The sequence below is a fragment of the Urocampus carinirostris genome, chromosome 1 (genome assembly GCF_059441175.1).
Source record: "Urocampus carinirostris isolate Australia breed hairy pipefish chromosome 1, RoL_Ucar_1.0, whole genome shotgun sequence".
NCBI lineage: Eukaryota > Metazoa > Chordata > Actinopteri > Syngnathiformes > Syngnathidae > Urocampus > Urocampus carinirostris.
The window spans coordinates 49192619-49217340 of record NC_142349.1 but is presented as its reverse complement, the minus strand read 5'-3'; the positions used below and the strand labels follow the sequence as shown (position 1 = coordinate 49217340).

At 38.5% G+C, this 24722-nt stretch overlaps 1 protein-coding gene and 1 pseudogene across 1 annotated transcript in view; both read right to left on the bottom strand.

Moving 5' to 3' along the window:
• LOC148375003 (microtubule-associated serine/threonine-protein kinase 1-like) overlaps nucleotides 1-24722 on the bottom strand; it is a 54303-nt gene that overhangs the window by 11776 nt on the left and 17805 nt on the right. The window contains exons 4-11 of the mRNA XM_088343245.1: nucleotides 16211-16302; nucleotides 15651-15726; nucleotides 11494-11566; nucleotides 8459-8619; nucleotides 8248-8323; nucleotides 6282-6491; nucleotides 4422-4523; nucleotides 899-1031 (exon numbers count right to left, since the gene is read on the bottom strand). Of these exons, the coding sequence (XP_088199371.1) occupies nucleotides 899-1031; nucleotides 4422-4523; nucleotides 6282-6491; nucleotides 8248-8323; nucleotides 8459-8619; nucleotides 11494-11566; nucleotides 15651-15726; nucleotides 16211-16302 (923 nt within the window). The remainder of the gene's footprint in view (nucleotides 1-898; nucleotides 1032-4421; nucleotides 4524-6281; nucleotides 6492-8247; nucleotides 8324-8458; nucleotides 8620-11493; nucleotides 11567-15650; nucleotides 15727-16210; nucleotides 16303-24722) is intronic.
• Nucleotides 6869-7077, bottom strand: LOC148375004 (U2 spliceosomal RNA; annotated as a pseudogene).

The following is a 24722-nucleotide window of genomic DNA, read 5'->3' as shown; positions in this document are numbered from 1 at the left end:
TAAATTGTTTGTTAAACACATGAATCACTTTCTGTTTTTGCTCGCATATTCACATAGGTTTTGGACAGGAAAGTATACTAATATTAACTTAATTCTAATCTTAAAGGGACAATATGTAATAATTGACTCTGATGTGTTGTGTAACTTAACTGAAAACAAGTGCTATAAAGCACAAGGAAAACCATGAACTAAGGAGACCCAAAGTAACCAAATCGCACAATTATTCTTCTCATTTATTTGCCCAGCCTTTAACAAGATTTTTGCTTTTTTTGGGGTACCCTCAGCAGCAAGCTGGCAGACAATCATGTCCAATCCCTCTAGGTGAGCCTAAAATTATATCAAATAAATTCAAATTTCTCAATCCTCAGATATTTTCAAAATGCACTTTTATATGATAGTTTATGTGTTTTTGCTTTTTATCCGAATCACTTTATTTTTTAGGAGACATTTTTTCATCTTTAAGGGGTTCTTAAAAATAAACGGTGTCCTTTTTGCTCTTTAATTTTCTTTAATTTTAATGTTTGTATGTATATTGTGGACTCCTGTAAAATACACATATCCCACGTGAAAGCATTCCAGTCAAAAGAAAACACAAACATGGCTGACACCCTTGATGCATTTAATATTTTGCAATCGGTAATTGGTTGTGCTTAAAATATATGTTGTGAACCAATCGTATTATTTTTTTATGTCAGAAAACAATCAAAATTTCAGATTCCTTTCAACCTGTCAAAGAACATTGAGGTACATTGTAGGAACAACTGTCAGACAAGTCCTATCATTTAACATTAGTGATGTAATAAATTAAGGGAATCCAAGCCAATTATCTGTTTTAGAGTTGGATATCTTGTCTTGAAAATAAATATTTGTTGAAATATTAACTGACTAGCCTGCTCACCTTCAATTGGGTCTCTGGTGAGTCCCAACTGGCTAACAATATAACGAGGAATGTCAGTTTTCATCAGGTGACCTTCCTTGGCAACATCCTCTGCAGCCTCCAGTAGATGGTAGAACTCTTCAGGGTTGAATTCCTGGCATTTACATAGCAACATCTTGATTGACAGTGCATGTATCTCAAACACAACAAAAGCTTGCGTCTTTTGAATATACAATCTACTTCTTACATATGGTAATTGTTTTGAGAAGAGACATTTAATTACCACGCAACACCAGGTTAAGAAAATGGGTGTAAACATTTTTGCAATGAATAGGCTATGTTTACAAATGGATTGTTTATCTCAAAGGTACGGTCTAGGATTTGAAAATATAAGTCTGCAATCATGACTTTAAGCCAGGAGATGGCGACAAGGCATCACATAATGTACGTGCATTTCTTAGAGGCAATTGAATAATAATAATTTTTTTTTTTAATCTCTTTAGGGGTTTGTTCTGCCCTGAACAGGCCTGCTAAAAGTAACATAAAAGCAGATAGGCATAATGGAAAATAAAAATGTTTAACTTTTAACTTTTAAAGGAAGCCTCAAACTAAGCAGCCCACATTTAACTATGAACTGTGTTAAACTATTACAAATGCTCACAGATGAAAATCCATGCTCAAGGAAATCTGAAATAATCAAACAAAACAGTAACAAACCAACAGTTTCTTTCAGATTTCATTGAGCCCTCTGTTCCTGCTTAGAGTCTCCGCTCATTAAACGATGGTCTACCAGTGATTCAAAGAGCCAAGACGAAATTGGAAGGCTCAAGAGCGTTCTTCAATCGGGCCCCGGTGCTGTGGAATGCTCTGCCCTCTGAGATGAGATATGCAACCTGAGTGTAATTGTTTAAAACGAGGCTTAAGAAACACTTATATCACACAGCTTACGAGTGATGTTAAACTCATCCTTTTGTTTTCTTGTATCTGATGGAGAGGGACGAGCCTGGATGTTGCATGCGTTCTGAGCGCTCATACTCGCACCTGGACCTGATGCATGCTATGATCTAAAACCTGCTGCATCGGTCGAGATTTTGAGACGGAAAGCTTGTCGTTGCAGTGAACTGGACTTTTTCTAACGAGATTTCTATTGTTACTTGTATTTGATGTTGACTGTATTGTCTGTTGACGCCCTTACAACATCCATTGCAGCCTGGTCAACCTAATCCGTGATCTCTTCTCAAGATTCTTTAATTTTCCTAATGCTGAGGTCCTATGAGTATTTCCTTGCCAGCATGTAGGTTTCAGATCAGGGAAATGTTGCAGCCCTTTGAGGTTTCTGTGATCAAGAGCAATACAAATAAAACTGACTTGTCTGGACTGCGTAGAAGGAAATGAGCTGTTTGATGACAGTACTAGTACGGTGAATAACAACAAATTATGTATCAACAGAGCGGGTCAGACAAATAGGTCTCTGCTGATATGTGTTAACAATTCCCTAAATATGCAATGTAGAAACCATAGTACAGTAATATTTATAAAAATGGTAAAAGTGGTGTGATTTGCCATTCATCTGTAAGTGTCACCTGTCATTCAAAAGTTAACACCAGTGTGTTGCTGGTCAACGTGAGGGGATTGATAGACGTCGCTTCACAATTTCTAGACACCTTCAAAATTGAATCTTCCAACCTCTAAATGACAATGTTGTCACTGTCTGTTTGACTCAGATAGGAATGCAGCAAGCAGTGCATGGCTGCTGCCAAGCATTAGTCACACTATGCCAGGGTAAATTGTAATCTAAATGCAAATACCATGCAGACAAACAGATGGTTGTTATTTTTTCAACATTGTGTTAAAATGCTAGGATTTTCTACCCGCTTGGTAGCTAAAGCATGGTGTAGGATGCTTAAATGAGGAAAATGGGAGATTTATTTCCAGATCCATATTAAAATTATGGAGGAAAACCATTTTTATTCAATTTTGGATCAATACAGCTTATCTCAAAACCCCTTCTTCTCAACAATCTGTATGCAGGTTTTCCAAATTCATATTATTGTGCCTTTTGCTTTAAATCAAGGCCAGTCAATGAGCAGCCACGGGCCAAATGTGGCCCCAAAACAAACCACAATCTCTGAAATTGTGTGAATACTACACTTGGAAAGTAGTTTGACAGTAGTCTATTTCCAGATTGTAGTGTTTTGAAGCATGGCTAGCGGTGGAAATAGGTCCAATACCTTGGGTTCAAATCTGAAACATAAATTAACAGTGAAACCTAACAATTTAACCCTCAAAATGATCAAAGGTAAAAGTTCTACTTATTAAGGTGTTTGAAAAGCTGTTAGATAACTTCAAGAAAAGTTACAGCTGTTGGAGTAAATAAGTGGTTTGAAGATTTTTTCCAAGATCCCGTTTACTGCGTGTCTCGCAAAGAGGTCTCCAACGTGGTGCCCACGGGCACCAGGGTGCCCCATTAAGACAGCTGAGGTGCCCTCGGACCTGTTCTAAAAATAGCTCACCAGTGCTGAGTCGTTGTGACTTTTTAGTGGTTGACCAAGTCTATTTAACCCTAATTCCCATAATCAACCATAGCAACAGCATGGTAATAACATGATAAGCTAGTTTTTTTTTAGAATTGGATATCAAACTGGGTGCCCTTTGCTCTAATTAGAAACAAAAAGTAACTCTCAGCTTGAAAAAGGTTGGAGACCCCTGGTCTAGAGTGTCTGGCTCGCTACATTAATTGTTTTGAAAATTTAGCACTACTGATTATGGATTGATTTATTATTTCAGATGTGCTTCGTAAACAACATTATGCCCACAGGGTTCCAAACACTTCACCAGTTAGCTCTATTTATAAACAAAGCAAAATTTCAGTCACTCTGAGGGTGATAACCATCTTGTACGAAATGACTAACAATGAAATTTAAGATTGTGTAAAATGTAGAAAAACAATATGTTGTTCATTGATTGCTTTCCTACATTTTCTGCCTATATTGTGTGGAGATAATGAATTATAAATGTAAGGTTAAAACAATTATTTTTGAGTAACCCCAAAACTCGATCTTTTTCATACATACTGTTAAACCAGAGCCCTTTTGAACTTATTTCAGTCTACCTAGCTGTTCAATTGTGTTGTTATGTTCTATTAAGTCTATCAATTTGTAAATCTGGTAAATTTACTTAACTACTTAATTAATAATGATCGCATGTCAATGTTTTTAAACACAATTCGAATTTTCAAGGCAGTGCTGACTGAAGGATTGATGCTCACAGACCGTTTTGTAAATGCACATATTTTTCCTGTATCTCTGAATATTCTGATGCAAATATACAGTATGTTCAAAAAAGCTTATCTGTTGTGCTGAATGTCACCACATCTTTGCTTGTGAACAACAGAGCACTCCATACTCCTCTCCTAGCCAATCAAGACACTCACTTGTGCCCAATTAACCTGTTCACCAATGAAATTCCCCAAAAGGTATTTTCTGAAATAACTATGTTCACAGAATCAGATTTTGTGAAGTTTAACAACTAAGAATCATCTTACCAGACACTCGAGGAGCCTAGCAGGTCGAGAAATAATGATGAGAAGCTTTTTCACCAACTCCGTGACAAAAGTCACTTCAGAGCTCTCGGAACGCTCGTAGGCCTGCCGTTTAAAAAAGACAAATGGAAGAAAAGAATGATCAGATAAGAGAATTGTGTCTCCTTAATGGATCACAGCATTGTAATAATACATTACAAATACATTTTATAGTTAAAGATGAATTTATCCTGTTTATCTAATGTATGTATACAATATAGTATGCACAACTGTGCACACATATCCATGCCAAAAAAGCACGGGCAAATACCAAAATGTTTAATTGGGATGCAAAACGGTACAACCCAGTGATTTTGCATTTAAACAAAGCAAAAAACGAAAGATCGACACTGCAGGCTAATTGAGGACAGAAGACAGAGAGGGCTTTTCCTCTTCATCTTGGCTCAAGTGCGACACTTGAGTGGAGTGAAGATGCACTACTAAATTACAAATTAAGCCTGAGTAGGCGCTGCTTTAATTTAAATAATTGGGTAAAATTTGTTTAAAGAGCCAAATGATAATGGGATTAGTAGATTTGGATAACCAACCAGTAGATGCATTCAAGATAAATATAGGCCTGCACAGCGCTGAGTGGTAGCGCGCCGCGGTAAAAATCTGAAACATAAATTAACAAATCCAGCTACCAGCCTTCCTGTGCGGAATTTGCATGTTCTCCCCGTGCTTGTGTGGGTTTCCTCAGGGCACTCCAGTTTTCTCCCACATTCCAAAAACATCATTGTATGTCACTTATCCCAAAGAAAGGGTTGTTTTTGGCCAATAATTCTTTTTTAAAAATCATAGTTGAACCCAATTATATTTTAAAAAAATATTTCAGTTAAATGAATTACACAAAATTGCAGTTATTATTTTTTCCTTTGAAGTGATTTCAGGCAGTTTTTGTCAAAATAGAAAATATAAGATAGCGATAGTGCCTGAACAATAATGGCTTCTTTAAAATAATGTTCATATGTATGGGGATTTTTATATAAAGGAAATTTGACTTTTCTGCCTGGGGATAATGAAAGATCACTAACAGTTCAGAAGCAGAACAGACGGAGGACCCAGACGCGTAACTTTTCACACAAGCTTTATTTTACGAAAATGGGGCACTCATGCGCAAGAACACAAACGCCAGTGATTCGGCGATCGCTAGGCGGAAGATGTGAAACAGAAGACCGGCGCGGAAAAACAGGAAGCCAGAGGCCGACGAGATCGATACCATATACACGAGCAGATACCGGACAGACGGGATCGATACCGGACGGGGCGAGATAGATGGGATCGATACCGGATACTGGTGCAAGATATCGGACAGGATGAGATAGGTGGGATCGATACTGGACACTGGAGACTAGAGCAAGATATCAGACAGGACGAGATAGACGGGGTCGATGCCAGACACTGGAGTCAGATATCAGACAGGACGAGACAGACGGGATCGATACCAGATGCACCAGCCGATACTGGACAGACTGGATCGATACCGGATAGGACGGGACGGACAGGATCGATACTGGGCAGGATACACAAGCAGGATACCGGACAGAGTCAAAATACACGTCTTGCGGATGAAGAGGTTCGTTGGGTGTGTGAGAGCACTGAGTTTAAATAGGAGGGAAGCCAATCAGGCAACAAGCCGCAGCTGGCGCCAAAAGGGCGGGGTAAATTGAGGGCAATGGGCAACTGTGACAAACAGAGCCATAAGAAAAAATTGGTTGTTTTTTTCTTATCATATTGAAATGTATTTGTTAGGTTTTTAGTAGGTTCTATTAGGTCCACTAGACTTTATGTCATATTTTTGTTGTTGTTGAGTCTTTAACTTACATCATTAAGAAGCTTCTCCAGGTTTTCCTGCAGCTCAAAAAAGTAGACAGATGTGATGAGTCCTTCACAGGATTTCATCAGGCAGTCCCTAGAGAGCTCAGCAATCTGGTGGTGGATGAAGCTTAGGACCCCATCGGCCAGCGGAAGAACATTTTCGGGTGCGTAAGCGTGGATGAACTCTGCGAGTTTGCCTTCCATCTGTGCGGTGGCCTAGCAGAAATAGGTTTTACAGCATTTTAGCAAAACCCTAAAACTCGGACAAAAAACAGTTACCATACTTATTCATGTATAAAGAGCATTTCTTAGACCTAAAAAATAACTCAAAGTTTGAGTGAACATTATATACAACGTTTTGCAGTAGTATATTGCTGAGCCCAATTGCAAAATATTGGAGGCAAAGGGAATCGGACCCAAGTCATGGAGAGGGGGGGGATTTTTTAAGGGTTATTGTTCTATCTTCTTTATTCATGATCCATTATCCGTTATCGGTCAGTTCATAATACGCTACGAAGCCTAGGAGCCGGGACTCTTACTCTCAGCCAAAAGGCCAAGCTAAGGTCCTAGCCTTAAAGCCTTGCTGCGATCATTGCGAATGCACCGTTCCCGGAGGTACTGCAATACCGGGCTGATGCGTGGAGTGGACAGAGCAAGCTCTTATTCCATCTCGATAGTATACAATTTAAAATTGAACCATAACCACTAGACCGGTCGTGATTATATATATGACTTATGAAAAGGCATTAGATTTGATCTCATTACCACAGTATTTTAAGTTAAGGTCCACAACAGAATGTAGAAAACATTCTCAAAATGGCACGACGAGGGAAACAACTCTATAAGTTTTGCAATTCTTGAAACAAATATTTGGCCATTCATCCTTTCAAAACAGCTATAATTCCCTAGGGTCTGTTGGTGATTGTCTGTTCACAGCATTTTTCAGATCTTTCCACAAATGCTTTATAGGATTGAGGTCTGGACTTTGGGTTGGCTATTGTAACGCGCCTCATTTCCAGGTCTCTTGCAGAGTCCAACCAATTTTCTTCCAGAATCGCCCTGCATTTGGCTTTATCCCTCTCCCCATCAACTCTACAATCTTCCTAATCTCTGCTAAGGAAAAGCGACCACAGACCATGATGCTGCCACCACCATGTTTGACAGTGAGGATGGTGTTTTCAGGGTAATGCGCAGTGTTACTCCAGCGCCAAACATAACGCTTAGCAATCAGCCCAAAAAGTTCAATTTTGGTGTCATCTGACCAGCGCACCTTGTCTCGCTTGTTATTTGTGTCTTCTTGCAAATGCTAAATATGGCATTCTTTTATAAAGGGCTTTATTCTCCCCACTCTTCCATAAAGAGCAGATTCATGCAGTGTAGGACTTATAGTTGCAGTCTATTGCACAGATTGTCCCACTTCAGCTGTGTATCCCTGCAGGTCATCCAATGTGGTCATGGCTTCCTGGCTGCTTCCCTGATTAATTTTCTTTTTGTTTGGGCCGAAAGTTTAGCAGGACGGCCAGATCTTGGTAGGTTTGGAGTGAGTTTATGTTATCTCTATTTTGATATTATTGCTTGCACATTGCTTCGGGAGAGGTGTAAATATTACAAAATCTTGTATCCCATTCATGCTTTGAACTTTTCCATACCTTTATCTCAGACCTTTGGTCTTTATAATGCTGCCATAATGCTTCATAATGCTGTCTGTACAGGTGAATTTAAACTGAGACACAGGTGCACTCTTTTTTCCATTTTTAGTCATTAGGTCTACATTGGATCATTCAGAAGTCACCACTGAACTCCTGGAGTCACTTGGCTGAGCTGAGAGAACAGGGGGCAAGGTTTTTGCTACACATATTTTCCGTCTTTTCGTTGGTGGGGGGCAATTCTTTCACTAGGCACTGTAGTACCGGTACATACAATTTCAGTGGAACTACACTTGCATGTGTTGTCTTTTGTCTGGGAGTCTCACCTTTGGAAATCGTTCCTTGTACACGTGGTTCATCATTACTATCTCGTTATCGTAGCAGGAAGAGGAGCGCCCTGGGCTGGAAGATGTCAAAGAAGGGAAAAGTGGAATGTCTTTTTTGAATAAAACAAAGCCCAGAAACATCTGAATCTTGGAGCCAAAAGCCACGGGTACACATATATGAAGGATGTACTTCCATGATGGTGCTGCTGACCTGAGGCTACGTGAGCGAGGGCGCATGTGCGGGGAGGAGCGGCCGCCATCATCATCCGTGATGCTCTCCGAGCTGCCAAAGTGCTTGGATAAGAAGTGGAGCTCATCCATCGTGGGCTGGAAAGGCAGCTGGTGCAGCCGCTCATGAGAGGAGCTGGAGGACTGCAGAATAGTTTGGCACGGGAGGAAGCGGAGGGGAGGAGGAACGGGATGCACGTAGGGATTGGGAAAGGAAAAGGGTGTATGTGTTAAATGTTGAAGAGGAAGGGACAGAAGAATTAGGTTTGATGAGGAAACAAATACAGTAGAGAAGGATGTAGGGTAGCAAACAAAACAAAGAACCGTTGAATACATGTACACACTTAAGCAAAACACGAGCACTTGGGCTAACTACAGTTGCTAACCGAATGGCTTCCTGGTATTATGGTGCATAACGAAAAGAACATCTAATTCAACCTTCTTTCTTAACCTTGTAAGGGTCATTGGAGTTTATGTGCCATGTTAATTTTTTTGTGTTTTTTGGTATTTTTTTTCCTTTTTTTCTCCTCTTTGTTTTTATGTTCGTGTTTGTCTTGTTGTCGATCACCCCTTTCGAGGGATATGACCAGGGTAGTGTTTATCAACTGTGCAATTAAATTTTTTTCTTCTACAGTTTATTGAATTCAGGGAAACTCATGCGGAATGGAAAGTTACAAAAATAGCTTACAAACACAAATTTAAACAATTGATTAAATGATTTAAAAGTCTTTCGGCTTTTGATTTTTGAATGAAAATGGTAAACTGAATATGAGAACAATGCTTTTAGATTTCACTCTTTTCATTTTAAATGTTCCATCTATGCAAAAAAGAGAAAAAAAAGACAAAAATTGAACTACGTTTTTGGGAGGAATAGCAGCGACAACTGGCTATCCTTGATAATACAGAGTAGCTTTTCTGTACTGCTAACAATGAAAATCTAGTTCTGTTCATTTGTTGATTTTAAGTGCTGTTATTTTTTAAATTTTACAATATACTGTAGTTTTACTAATTTTTTTCATTATTTTTTTCTCGAATTCACAGTGTGCACTTGTGAAGATTTAGTAAAAGTATAGTTTGAATTTTTTTTACACACATACTAAAATAGGGGGAGTAAAATTTGAATTGAGCAGAATAATTTGCCAACAAAAACCCATACTTTATTATAACGTTTTTTTTCCCATTTTTTTTAATAAGGACTTTTTGCTGTACAGTTATTTCGTGCTGTCACCCAGAAAACATTGATGCATTCACATTTTAAAATTACCCCAAATATATTGCAGCAAAGTTATGAATTACTCTCAAATGAAAACAAAAAGTTAACTGAATACCTCTATGATGAAGCCAATGTATCTATGTTTATGAACGGCTAAGATAGACCATAAGATCTTACTCGATTAGGTATGTGCTCAGCAGCCAAGTATACATCTGCCCTCATTAGAGTCCTGCAAAACAAAATGGGCTGCATCTCAAGAGAGCTTGTGCCCTCGGCGCCCCCTTAGCACGCCTCACTTGTTCTACCACCTTGGCATTAATCAACCCCCACATCACTTCCTACAACCACAGCCAAATGGTGCATAGTTTCCAAGTCTATGACGCAAACGTCCACATTCAGACACATAATACACAGCCAGTCTTGGCATACCGGCTACAGTATGCAAAGAGGTAGCATTTACATATTATATGGGTCCATACAAACTGAAATAGAGACTGTTTTTGTTTAGGACAACATTCAATTTGCTTAATTTGCAGTCAATGTTAACTATGAAAAGCCAATTTTTAAATTGTTTCATATTATGTTATCATACTCATTATCACTAAATTTAATTTATTTATTTATATTTTAAAGTGCAGAAACAACTTTTTAAAACCCAAATATGCGTTATGATGATTACTAATCAATTGGAAAAATGTTTGGAACAGAGGAAACAAACTAAAAATACTTGATAGTATTAGGTCCACAAGCATGTACGCTAGGTCTGCAACTAAAGATTATTTTGATAATTTTTCATCAAAAGATGGCCATTTTTAATTTTCCTCCTCTATTGAAATATTGAAGTTTTGGACGGATGTAAAAATGCACAAAACAACAAAATATTCTATAACGTAACACAATAAAAAAAAATCCAAGTGTTTGTCAAATAGCCCAACAATTAACAAAAGTACGTACAAATGTGTGCTATACACCTGCAAATGTGTAATATATATTTTTTATAAAGTGCAAAAAAAGAGCCGCAACATCGGAAGAGAATGCGAGAACTTCATTGGATGACATCATGTTGTACATTGAATGTTTTTATACAGCACTCTGAGTTGCATTTCGGTGTCTGAAAAGTACTATATAAATACATTTGGATTTGGAACAAGATGACTTTGCGCATTAAAATTTCCAAAATGTCCTCTGTTTGTCTAGGAAATTCAATGCACTCTCTTGTTTGTATGGAATTAATGTGCTGTGTGCTATACATTGCACGACACAACAAATCGATAATACAATTCGTTTCCATTGCTTTTAATGATCAAATGTAATCGAGTTTGTCGATTTGCTGCTGCAGCCCTAATGTACACCCTTCGTATAATTGGGGGCGGGGCTGTGTTTACGATGAATCTGAAACACTTTAAAACTTTCCTTATTTGGCAGTAACAACTGGCATTGCTTTAAGATTTTAAAACGCTCGGCTTTTCTAGTCAGCTTGCCCTGACATGTTTGGTACTGTGATTCCTTCTCTACATTTGAGAGAGGGTGAAAAGTTGCAAAGAATGATATTTCATCATAGATATTGTTTTATTTTGTTGCCACACAATCGTTTTGAAGTTAAGTTAGTTTCCACTTTTGTATTTCCCAACAGGTTTTTCTCAGGTCTTCAATCAATTTTGTCTGGTCTTTGGTGTTACTGCTCACAACAAGGCTTCCAATTAGCATGACTGGAGCAAATGGAAATAAATGTATGTCTTTAAATGTTTTCACCTGGGTAATTTAACTCTTTAACTAAATAAGAAGATCAATGCTTATTTTCTTACGGTTGAGCTGGGAGTGTTTGTGCCATAACCAGATGAGGGCAAAGATGCTAATGACCACCGTCTTCCGTCAGCCCTGTCAAAAATACAGATGTAGAAACATGTTAAAGATTTGAAATCATGTCCTTGAAACATTTCCTTATTCACTTATCATATTTCTATTTAAACATTCTGTATATGTTGCCAGCTGTCTCAATCCCTTGTACATTTTGTTTCCCTTACATGAGTCAATACGGGAAGCTTGGATTTTTGATTAGCTCACACTAATTAAGGAGCATACCTGTGATCACAGCACAATTTTAATGCGGCTTTCTAGGATAGTTGGAAGTTGGTTTTGTCTGTCAACAGATTTTTTTTTTTAAGAATTATCTTACTAGTTACTTATAGATATACTTAATATCTCATTAGAATCATGCTTGGAAGGCTTTAAAGCCAACAATATTAGGTATATACGTATTGCACAGAGTGAATCAAGGAGGTTTTTGGGTGCTCTGAGGAGAGTGAGGAGCAACAAGAGTATGAGTATGGATGTTAAAAGGGGACGATATGAGAGTGTGATTGTGCCGACTGTGCTGTATGGTGCAGAGACTTGGAGCCTGAACGCAGATTTGAGAAGGAAATTAAATGTTTTTGAGATGAATTGTTTGAAGAGTATGTTAGGAGTGACAAGATTGAAGAGATTGAGAAATGAAACTGTGAGAGCCAGAACTGGAATAGAAGTGGAACTGAGCAAGCGTGTGGATAGAGTACTCGATTGGTTTGGACACATGGAGAGGATGGATGAGAAGCGAATGTTGAAGAGGATATACAGATCAGTAGTAAATGGAAGAAGACCAAGAAGAAGGTCGCGATTGACGTGGATGGTGTTATGAGTGCACTGCACGAAAGAGGTCTAAATATAGTGGAAGCTAGAGCTCTTGTTGGTGATAGGAATGAGTGGAGAGGTGTTGTAAAAGTATAGTGGGATGTTTAGATGTGTTCCAAGGGATGGGCAGGGCACTTGTATGATGCAGCAGGGGTAAACTAGTGAAAGCTGTTGGGCCCTGCTGTTGAACAGAAGAGTGTGTTGTGTCACCTTGACCCAAGTGACATGGCCGCTTTTTTCTGTCCCGTTTCATCTGGAGGGACGAAAGCATGACCAACTTGGGTGCCGAGGTGCTTAACTTCTTTGGGTGTTTGGGCATTTGTGTTGGTCATGGGCCAAAAATCTTTGTGTGTGTTTTTTGCTACCTTTCCCCCTTTTTTTTTTTTTTGTATGTGTTTGTTTTGCTGTTGGTCACCCCTCTCGAGGGATATGACCAGGGTAGATAGATAGATTGATAGATGGATAAAATATTATTTCACACATCTTTTGTTGTTCTTCTTGTCCTACTGATTCGACTCCTTTTGTCAGTTGAAGTTTCCTGACTGTGTTGCGAGATTGAGGCGTCTGACCACATGGTTTCTGCTCGACCAGATCTGGACACTCCTCGTGGGCTGCATGTCCTGTCTGATTTTTGATGTTTTTCTGCTCCAATACAGGAGATTCCATGAACCAGGATGGTTATAAATCTCCTGCCAGCAGTTTCCAGTCCGTCTCTTATTTCCTTCCCTTTCTTTTCTTTCGCAGAACAAATTATTAGAATAGATTTACTTTCTTTGCACAAATTGATGCGTTGAAGTGGCATTAACTTGAATAAACATGGTCTATTTGTGTAATCCAACCTGAAGTGTGTGCTTAACAGAATGTTTAATTGTACCGTCAAACATACCACAAATCTATTGAAGGTTATCAATCTTCAGATATTGATTTTCATATGAGTTTTATCGTCTGTTAACTCTTTCATTTTGCAAAAAAAACCTCTACAAACTTCACAACTCAACATCTAAGTTCAAGGGTTGTTTTTTTCACCCTCTGGTTCTAAGGTATTGAATTGGAAAATCCATTTGTTTCCCTGATTTATTTGTTCCAATCTGCTTGGGAAGGTGCTAGATCATTACTTTGAATGTGAAGCCAACCGCCTCCACCCCAGAAGCTTTATAATGTGTTTTATTCCTAATAGCTTACACTTAGCATTCAGTTTGTTATTATTTTTTTTGGGAATAGAAATTAGCCAGCAAAATGTACTTGTTTTATCCATCTAAAAGGGTAGCCATGTTTATCGATCATGAGCAAAGCAAGGGTGTTGATAAACACCAACAAAAACACTAAAACACTAAAATTTAGTCATCAAACTTTATTTTTTTCCCTTGGGGCGTGCCACAAAATCCGCCACCACCACCTCATCCACCTCCAAATCCGCCACGGCCCGTTTTTTGTTGTTGTTTTGTTTGTGTGTCAGTTCACCCAAGAAAAAAGGTGGGGGTATATATGATAACCACCTTTCACGGGCAGTCAGGTAGGCTACCTTAAATGTGACAAATGCAAAAATAAGTTTACTTTAGGTTGACTCAGCATTTTTCCCAGAAATACATTCCACTCTCCCAGACCAGAACAACGTTGAATGTAAACACCATATTTTACAAGCTGTCAGGTAAGTTATCCCAGATGTGAAATCTTCCCAAAAAAGCTGACTTGGCTTTTTGGATTTTGCTGACTCCGCAGCTTATATAGAAAAAGATTGTTGTTCATTGTACCCATTTGCATGTCAAGTGTTTGATGACTTAATTGTAAGCTTTCTTCTTGGGATTTTTCACATACCGGGTAACCTACCTGACTACCATTTCAGGATTTTAGTCTCCACCAGCTCTCAGTCTTCCTATTTGGGTTTTCTATTCTCATGTGCCAACGACTCTGCCAAAAAGTAAGATACTAGCCAAAAAACGGTTTTGCGTCCCAGCGTGAGTGATGATCTAATGGCGCACAGCCATTCTGCTAAAGCATACCATTGTGTGATGATGACATCGCACCTGTTTAGGTGTCACGATTCTGTTTCAGAAGACAGGTGAATCGCAAATAATCAATACCTGATCCTCGGGTTACTTTGATGACTTAGATGTCCGTTTTCAGTGGATAGCGAGTATTAAACCTCCTTAACATTGATAAAATCTGAAGTTAAATTGTTTCTTAACTCATTTTACAAAAACATTATAAATCAAAACACTGTTATTAGACTGTTGGGGACAACATAATACTCTCAAATGATTGTCTGGTTTCTTTTCTCCTTTTGAGGTGTACGAAGCCTGTTTTGCAGTTCATATTTTACTCCCTTTAAGATGTAAAAACAAGAGGTCAGGTCAGGTCAGGTCAAGTCCCAAAGGGATCAAAATGGTTATTTTATATCATTGAGAGTTAAAATATAAATTATCTGTTATATTGTGGTCTAAGTCATTTTTCCGTTATAGTTTTTAAACAGTAATTGTATCGGTTATTTTAATTAACCTTCAGATCTACTTGAGTACGGAGTGAATTATTTTAAAGTGTTTTCATCGACTGATCAAGAAAGAAGTTGGTCAGTGTGCCTGGCTGATGAAATAAAAGAAAGTGCATTTGAGGCTCCAGGTGTTTACTTGTGTCACTTTTTAAAAACATGATCTGTGAGAAGAAACAGATGAAAACCTCAAAACGGCTGCAAGAACAGTTGCTTTTAAACGGCAACACGTTTCACTGCGCCAAAACATTAAACACGCCGTTATTCACAAAGCCGTCAAGAGCATCATTAACGTCCCAAAATACTATTGGTTATAATAAGCTATTCACATACAATGCTTGGTTTTATTGTGGATTTGAAGTGACATGTTATAGAAAAATGAGCAGACGGTCTCAAAATATTGCTTTAACTAACAAAAAAAGCGACTGGGAGAAGATTTCTTCACAGCCTCCCTTACAAGAAAAGAAAAAACACTCCACTCTTATATACAAGACCACCTGTCCACCTCCCATCAGCACAGAGGGGAGTCAATAAACAGAGAGTGGCTGTGAAAGTGGCTTGGCCCAGTAATGCATGAATCAGCCTTCTCTGGTGCCAGAAGCTGTGAAAAGAGAGACGGGCTGCCTGCATCGAAGCGTGTGCAAGACCTCACACAGCAACACCTCCTGGATCATTTATCCTGTGCGCACTTGTTGTTGCTGTTGCCTGTCCTCCCTTCTGACTCACTCTGTGTACTACCATACTCCACACATTATTGCAAAAACATACAAACGAGTAAGCACAGCACTCAAAAAGCTCAAGTGTTATCACCTTCTGGAGGAGGCAAAGGAGAAGTGTGTTGGGTTGCTTGGAGAGAAGTTCCTCGGGCTGTCCAGTGGACTGCTTCCTACGGGGACAACAAGACACCAACGGGAAAAATTAGTTACTGGGACTGGTGCTAAGATGCCAGTTTGGAGTTTAGCACATAAAAAAGTGTGCGATTGGAAAATTGTATCATTTGATTTTTGTGGGGTTATGTTCCAAAAAGCACAGTGGATAGGTGAAAACCATGTGGTAGTAACATGTATTATTTTTACAATTAAATACTATAAAATACTATAAAAAACAAAACATTTCTACAGGGCATAGCATATGTTGAACAGATAGAAATACAGTCTACTGAAACTATATACCTACGCCCTTTTTCCATATATTTAATAAAAGTGGCAGTGTATGAGTATTTTTTTTAAATTAGATAATCTTGACCTTTTGTCTAAAGAGGGTGGTTTCTTATGTAATCAGGACTGTTTATGAAAAGGATTAGTAAATTAATCCTTAAATCCTAAATTAAATGAGTCCGGACAATGGTTATCTCATGCTATCATACTTACCAAGGTGTCCAGGGAGAGGCAGAGGTGAGTGTGGGCGAGGCAAAGTGGGGGAGGTGGTCAAGATGAGGCTTTTCCTGTTGCTTGTTCGGCAGCTACAAGAAAAAAAAGCAGATATTGTTATAGTTCTAGTATATACTTGCATACATACATAGATATGCTCTGCTCTAGTTAAAACTGCTCTTTAATTCTGTGAAACGCTTGTGAAACTTTCAGGTTACATTGCATTATTTTCACATCAACTTCCTTCGGGATGCTCGAGTGCAGCTGAATCTCCGCGGAGCACCACATAATTCCGTTAAGCTACTTCTTCAGTAGAGTCGAAAATAGAGCATTGCTAATACACTATTTGGACTGTGATTAATTAACAGAAAATCATATTACGCAGTCGATACTCATATGCATGTGGACAATAACTCAAGTTCCCTGTCTTTACAACCGCAGGCACATAACGTCTATACAAACAGTCCGCTTTCAAAATGATGCACATAGTCCTTTAGTGGTCGTTTAGGATCAAATGAGGGCAGGAGGGAGCGAGGCACTCAGTGAATTGAGGCTGGAGAACACTGGCAGTCACGAAGGATGCGTGATGATGGACAAATAGAAAGTACACTACTGTATATAATAGAAAGGGGTTAGCTGCACAATATTCTTACATGACAGCTGCACGAATACAGTACGTTATCTCTGCAGGGAATGGAAAGACTGAACCCAGATAGAGGCAGTTAAGTGGAAAACAAGAAAAATAATCAGAGGTAACGCCGTAAAGAGTTGGGGTGGGCGATACAGGTATTTTTGGTATCCGTCTGTACAAAGATGGTCTTTGAAATGAGGACGACAGGAGGGTTAAGCCAGAAGGTGGCAGCAGAGAGTAACATAGTCCCAAATTCCAAACAGCTCCTTTAGGAGTATGAAAAAAATCTAAATATTAGGCAAGTCAAACCAAAAAAAGCAGCAACGTAATAAAAATACAATTATGACAAGATAAACTCAAAAGGTTAACAAAAATTCTACTTTGGAAATACTACAGAAATACTAAGAAAATACTACTATGGAAATACGACATAAATAGTGCTGCAGAAATACTACAAAAATAAAACTACGACAATAATAAAAAAAATACTACAGAACCACGAAAATACTCCCACTGCAGAAATACCAAGATAAATAAAACTACAGTGATACTACAAAACAAAATATCAAATTCGGTGCTTAAAAACAGGGCCTTTTAATTATATTTTGCTTTCATTCTGAAAAGAAAAAAATATGTTAGAAATACTACAAAAATACTCTTACAGTAATATAACAAAAGTACTTCCCCAGTTTGAGACCGTGTGGAAACCTATGTTGGCTGGAAACATATGTTGGCTTGGAGAGGAATGGGCGCCACTAGGCTGTACTTTCTCAAGACACTCAACAGGAAATGGTGCCTCTATGACCCTATTGGTTAAGGGATCCAACCAACTAACCAACCAACCAACCAACCAACCAACCAACCAACCAACCAACCAACCAACCAACCAACCAACCAACCAACCAACCAACTTAAAAGATATGACAAAAATACTACTACAACAGTAATACTTTGATACAAAAACACTACAAGAGAATATTACTACAGAAATACTAAATAAAAACTATTACAGAAGTATTATAACCGAAATACCGCAAAAATGCAACAGTAATACTACAGAAATTCTACTAAGGAAATATTAAAAAAATAATATGATGTAAGATGTTTTTGTTAAAGTTAGGATGTCATCCACATTGAATAAGCAGACAAGAGATTTGCAAATTTGCAGAAAAAATATTTCAAAACACTACTGTCCACACAGGAATCAATACATGAAACCTCACAGGGCAGCCAGCCATGTTTTACATATGGTTAATTACCACAAATGGTACAAAATTCAACGACAAGAGTAGCCTGGGTTTGATTTACGATAAATATTCAACGTGATATAGTACAAATTGGAATACTGAAAGTCACCCAGCCCATCTAAAAGGAACAACATTAACCAATTATTCGCTGCAAACATAACATGGTTCATTATTTGTGTTTTGTATTATCTGCAACAGCAAATGTACAAATGTACTGAATTTAAACTAAAAAGAATACTTAATTACATGTATAAATGCACATAGGTACCTGAAACAAGAAAGAGGAAATTTGTATTTGTTCTACATACTATGTAGATACTATGGTTCTGATCCTACCTCTCAGATAGGAAGCACTGTGTTAATTATGGTGAAATGACATCTGAGCCCTATAGTGTTACCTGAGGCGTTCCGCAGGGTTCAGTACTTGCCCCCCTTCTCTTCTGCATTTACATGCTTCATACAGCTCAAAAGGAGAAATGAAACTAGACAATCATTTGAGAGTATTATATCAGTTTCCATTGCTACGCAGATGACACTCAACTATATCTTCCGATGGAGGAATCCGCCACACTAAACTGTTGAAATTTGGAGGCCTGCCTTACTGAGATAAAAGAATGGATGTCACTCAACTTCTTGCGCCTTAACTCTGAAAAGACCAAAATGTTAGTTATTGGTCCATCTAAATGCCGTGACTTGTTCTCAAAAACTGCTCGAAACATTAACAAATGTAAAATCACCCAGAGTGACTCAGCCAAAAATTTAGGTTTCATATTTGACCCCAATCTGTCCTTTCAAACACACGTTAAGAATATTACTAGAACAGCTTTTTTCGAACATGCAACATTGCTAAAATTCGCCCTATGCTGTCTCGGTCGGATGCGGGGATCATAATTCATGCGTTTGTTACCTCCCGTCTCAATTACTGTAATGCACTACTCTCAGGTCTCCCAAAGTCCAAAACCAAGAGGCTTTTAACTAAGACAAGAAAGTTTGATCACATTACCCCGATTTTAGCCAACTTGCATTGGCTCCCTGTTAGCTTAAGATGTGATTTTAAGGTTCTGTTAGTAGTATACAAAATCATGCAAGGACTTGCTCCCTCATAGCTTTAAGATTTAATTCCCCCCTATGTTCCGGTCCGGAGCCTTCGCTCTGAAAATACCGGTCTACTAGTGATCCCAAAAGACAAAAAGAGATCCGCAGGTTAGAGAGTGTTCTCCATTCGGGCCCCGGTGCTATGGAATGCTCTTTCCCCTGAGATTCAATCTGCATCTTCAGTGGAAATGTTTACATCAAGGCTTAAAACACACTTCTATTCTATAGCATATGAATAACCTATATTTTATGTTGACAATATCTGTTTATTATTTGTTATTGCAACATTTATTTCAGCCTGGTCATTCTGGAAGGGGGATTACCTCATGTGCAGTCCCTTCTCAAGGTTTCTTCATTTTCCTCATCTTGAGGTTTTTGAGTTTTTCCTTGCCCTCATGTAGGTTTTAGATCAGGGGATGGTGTAATAATAGTCTGTAGTTTGCAATAATCTGTGGTCTGGGCAGCCCTTTGAGACTCTTTGTGATTAAGGGCTATGCAAATAAATATGAACACTTGACAACACTTGACTTGACTTGACTTGACATGAGGCTTACCTAGAGGGAGCTGACATGATTGTCTGGCCTCTTGCTTCTACGGGAACCCCCCAAAACAAAAAAGAACTTGTGAAAAGTTGGGCAAAACAATTTAAAGAAAGATTATGTAGTTTGGGCACTTTGAGTTTGTAATTTTCCTTGTTCTTTTCAGCTACAACACAGAACAACAACTTTTAGCGGTCAAATATTACACAGAGTCCATTTAATATATATTTAGATTTTTTTTTTACACAAATGTAACGAACATATTTGCATAATTTGATATTTTTCAATTCATTAAGCAGCAGTACAGTTTTACCTAGCATTTATTACATGAGCATTATTGGACAACATTATTTGTGATTAAATTAAAAGACCGACTTAATTTTAAGTCATTCTGTTGACACTTATTACAATTTAATTATTTCATTACGTCCTTTACTTTGACGTTTAATTAATGGAGTGTGTTTTGAGAATTTTTTTTAGCATTAAATTACCTTGAATTTCCATTTGTTTTAGTATTTGGTGTTATTAAAGACAAGGAATCTTTAATACATTAAAAATAATTAAATATTTTTCATTTTTAGTGGTGGATAGATCATTTTGACTTTCGTAAGTAGCTCACATGTGGAAAAGTATGAGTACCCTTGTGTTGTGGGGTGCACAATTCTTTACAAGCTATCATTACAGTAATATCTTGAGATGTGCAGGTTTTGGTCTGAAATGCATAAACAATCGAACTAAAGTGTGGTGCTCTACATAATCGTATGATTATTCAAACATATTAAAACTGGAACATCTGCTCCTGGCTGTGCTGTTCATAATTGTGAATCACTAAAAGAACTTGGGAGAGAAAAACAAAGTTGCAGGGGCAAATGAGAAAGGATGAAAGAGTAACAGTAAAAGCTAGTATGCGTGCTTGTACGCTCATGCAAACTCAGCGAGATGAGCACTAATAGGAACGCGGACACAGATAATACCCGAGGGCCCTTCACTCTGGCCCTTCACTCCTTCTCAGCGTTTCCACCCTCCACCTCTTGCATAACCTCACACTTTCTTAGTTCGCCATGAGATCATCATCTTTGGACGTCATTCTTTTCCAAATCTTTGATGTCATATAGCCAGTGAGAACGTTATTGTTTTTCCAAGTACAGGCTTGTTAATCTTTTAACTCCTTTAATGACTTAAAAATTATATTAGCTGGACAAAATAAAAACAAAAACGCTGCTTTTAATCTTGTCTCAGATAAATCACTTTGTTGATCTAATTTGTGATGAAATACTGGATATATATAGTTTTCCTGAACATGACAAAGACACAAACACATCTCAACCTAACAGTGATGCCAGCACAACAAGGTTGTATAGTTATTGCCTGTCCGGTCCAGACATACTTGGACCTGACCCAAATTTTAATTTCCAAGTGTGTGTTTTGGCACCTAAATCCAAACCTCAGGTCACAGGAGGCAATATCAATTTACCATTAAAGGAACGCCGTATTATCCCTGAGATAAAGTATCGCGATAACGAAAATAGGGACGCGACCTTTGGTCATTTTTGGACGGGCCATAACAATGATGAAGATCATACACATCCTTTAGCCGCCAATTTATGGTGGCGCTATGCTAATATGACTGCCTCACATTATGGCGTATCTGGATGTTATGTATGTTCCATAATGCCTCACAGTGCAGGACAAGCTTACCTGTACGCTACCCCATTAGAACATAGCCAGGCTTTAGGGGTTATTAATGAAACTCAGAACAAACCCACAACTGAAGCCCACCATGACAAACTCCATGTGTTAGACCATACTAGCCCTATTGGACTCAAAGTGACTCTACACGATGATCACACCAAAACCTGTGACAAAACAAATAATAACACTTCGTGTTTTTCAGTTTGTATCAATTTAAAAGGTCACTACAAAATGAGTGCCATAGACATCACACATTGCAATACAACCGTTAATATCTCTGAAGAGACTAATCTGATCGCACTTGGCAAAGTTTATTGGCTGTGCGGCTGGAAAGCGTATACTCGCTTACCTATGAATACAACAACTGTCTGCACTCCATTAACTATTTCTGACCACACCTACATCATTACTAAACATCTAATAATGGTCTCTACCCGTAGAAAACGATTTGTTGAGTTCCAACCACATGATCCAATTTCGGGATCAAATGTCCATTGGAACCAAAGATACTGGACGACAGGGGATGAGCTGGTTCACGTCCTATTCCCTAACATAGGGGTCGGCAAAGTTGCCCTGCGCGTAGAAACGATAGACTATAGGTTTAATTCCTTTGTTAATGCCACGATAGACATAGTTGAAGCTCAACAAAAGGAGATTAGTGCTATTAGAATCATGGCCCTCCAGACCAGGATGGCAGTTGACCTCGCTCTGGCCCCTCAAGGTGGTGTATGTGCACTGATAGGAGAACACTGCTGCACCTACAACCCGGATGAAAACGTGACAATCATCGATGCCCTAGCCACCATGAAGAACCTCAGAAACACATTGACCCAGGAGAGGGACGTTCAGCCGGGATGGCTCGATTGGCTGTACTCTGGTAGCTGGTCCCAGATTCTGGTGAAGATCCTGGCACCATTTGTCGGAATCCTAGTGATCTTTATTCTCCTGTGTGGCGTATGTTCTTGCTGCATCATGCCCATGACAAAGAAGATGGTGTCAAGAATGTTTATTGCTCATATGTACCATTACAAATTGATTTCTGTCCCACAATACTCTGATGATGATGATACTAACCCAGACAGCGTTGTCTAATGGACTTATCCCTACGAACTAAAAGGGAAAACCCCTGCTTACACCGTCGTCGACAGGCGACCTACGAAGTCACACAGGCTCGGATTAGGCCCTGCGGAGACCAACACGCAGGCAGGGTTCTTTTTGTTTTTGTTTTTTTTTGTGTGTTTTGGTTTTTGTTCGTTTTATCTGTGATTCTTATAGTTAACCATCGCTTATTACTATTACGTTTTCTAGGATAAGAAACACTCTCGACCTCATGGAAACGAGGTGGGAGGAGGGGAATTTTTTCCTTTACGAAGGATTTTCGCCCCTCCACGAAACTACCAACCTGTTGTATTTCTTAATGATGTGTTAACTTGAAAACCTCTGGTATTGTTATCACTGATGTCCTTCGATATCCACAACAGGGGGGAAATGTAAAAGCAGATCATATTTAGTTAATTGTGTATTTCTCTGTGTTCTATGTTACAAATAATCCTGATGAACTTGACTTACATTTCAACTCGTTTTTACTATTTTGTAGTTTCTATTTTTGAACCGAAAGACATATGTGTGACGTCGTTACTAATTCCCGCGCATGTGCGAACTTTGAACCGTAGACGTATGTGTGACGTCATTGATACTTCCCGCGCATGCGCAGACTTTTGATCAAAACCCGTCTGCTGCGCGGGAACGGTGTGAGACTTTTTCTAGTCTACCCACTGCGCAGTGAATAAAGTTGTAAAACTACATTTGGCTCTCTTGCTGATCACTTCAGTTTTAACTTATTAAGAAAATATTATCCCTAACAGTATGCAAATCAAATTAGTCAGAAGTGCATGTGCACACGCTTTCTCTTTCTTCCCTTTCTCGGTCTCGATCTACTTCACTGTAGTTCCTCTAATGCAGGAGTGTCAAACCCATGTTAGTTCGGGGCCACATGGCCGAGAAAACATTCTTACAGGGGCCAGACTAGAAAATCAATGGCTTTAAAAGCTGGAGGGTTAGGGGGTCTTTTTGAAAGGCTCACAATTAAATTATGATTTTGGGATGTAGGATTTGTAAATAAAACGATTATTGAGTTTTTTTTTTTCTTAATATATTTTTCCTCAAAATATGATCTCTTGTAGTGTTAATCAACTTTGCATTAGTAAAACAAAAGCAAAACAACAATCAAATCAATTTCTACTGCAGCATATTTTTGTCTGAGAAACTCATGCAGACGAGAAAATGACAAAAATAGCATACAAACACTTATTTAAATGACTGATTTATTAATCTAAAAGTATTTTCGGCTTATTTTTTTATGAGAATATTCACCCAAATATAGGAACTTCACTGTTAGATTTCCTAGCTTATAAAGAGAGGAGCTAAGCCCTCTTTACACTTCTACAAATATACCAAGGTGCTTCTTTTTTAATTTGGTATTTTCCTTATTGCCTTGAACTGCACACTTGTTACCTTTATTTTAAGTAAAATACCATCAGGATGGGTTTACTTATGTTTCCTGGTTGATCCACAGTAGTAAGCAAAAACAGCTACAGTGGTTGTTTCGCGAGTGGTGCCCTGCTTTGGCGATATCCAGTTGACATATTCAAAACTTTTATTTATTCTTCAATGCAATGGAGCTATTCTTCTCTTGTGTTTCTCTCAGCATTGTCTTGCGGCCCATATAAAATTATGTTGCTAGCCAGATTTGTCCTGTGGGCAATGAATTTGACACATGAGCTCTACCGATAAAAAATGCTTGTCCTGAGATAAATGGTCACTTAATTATGCTTTTTAAGCCCACTCTATAAAAGGTCACCCTTGATAGAGCAATGACTCTAGTCACCAAACAAGCTACATAATAATAATAATAATAATAATTTCCTTGTATTGTCATTCTGTGTAACAATGTACACAGAACGAAATGTAAGAGCACCATCAGCTTCCTGTCTTTGCTTTTTACCCTTTCAACGAGTCGGAACATGTTGAGTGCAGCTGATTGTGACGCAAACTGTCAGAACCCAGCCAGGCTCCTGACGCACCACAGCGTTTCAACCTTATTGAAAAGTGCACTGCTGCGAGTGTTTGTGTGCATGTGTTTGCGGAAATAAAATAAAAAAATCAAGGCACTGCAGGGAAACAAAGACACATCAAGGGACTTATAGGCATTTCTCCAAGCTATGGTCGTGACATTAATGACGCATCTCTTTCTTCTGCTTTCACTTTTGGGCACATGAAAACAATTTAAAAATACACTGCAGGCATTG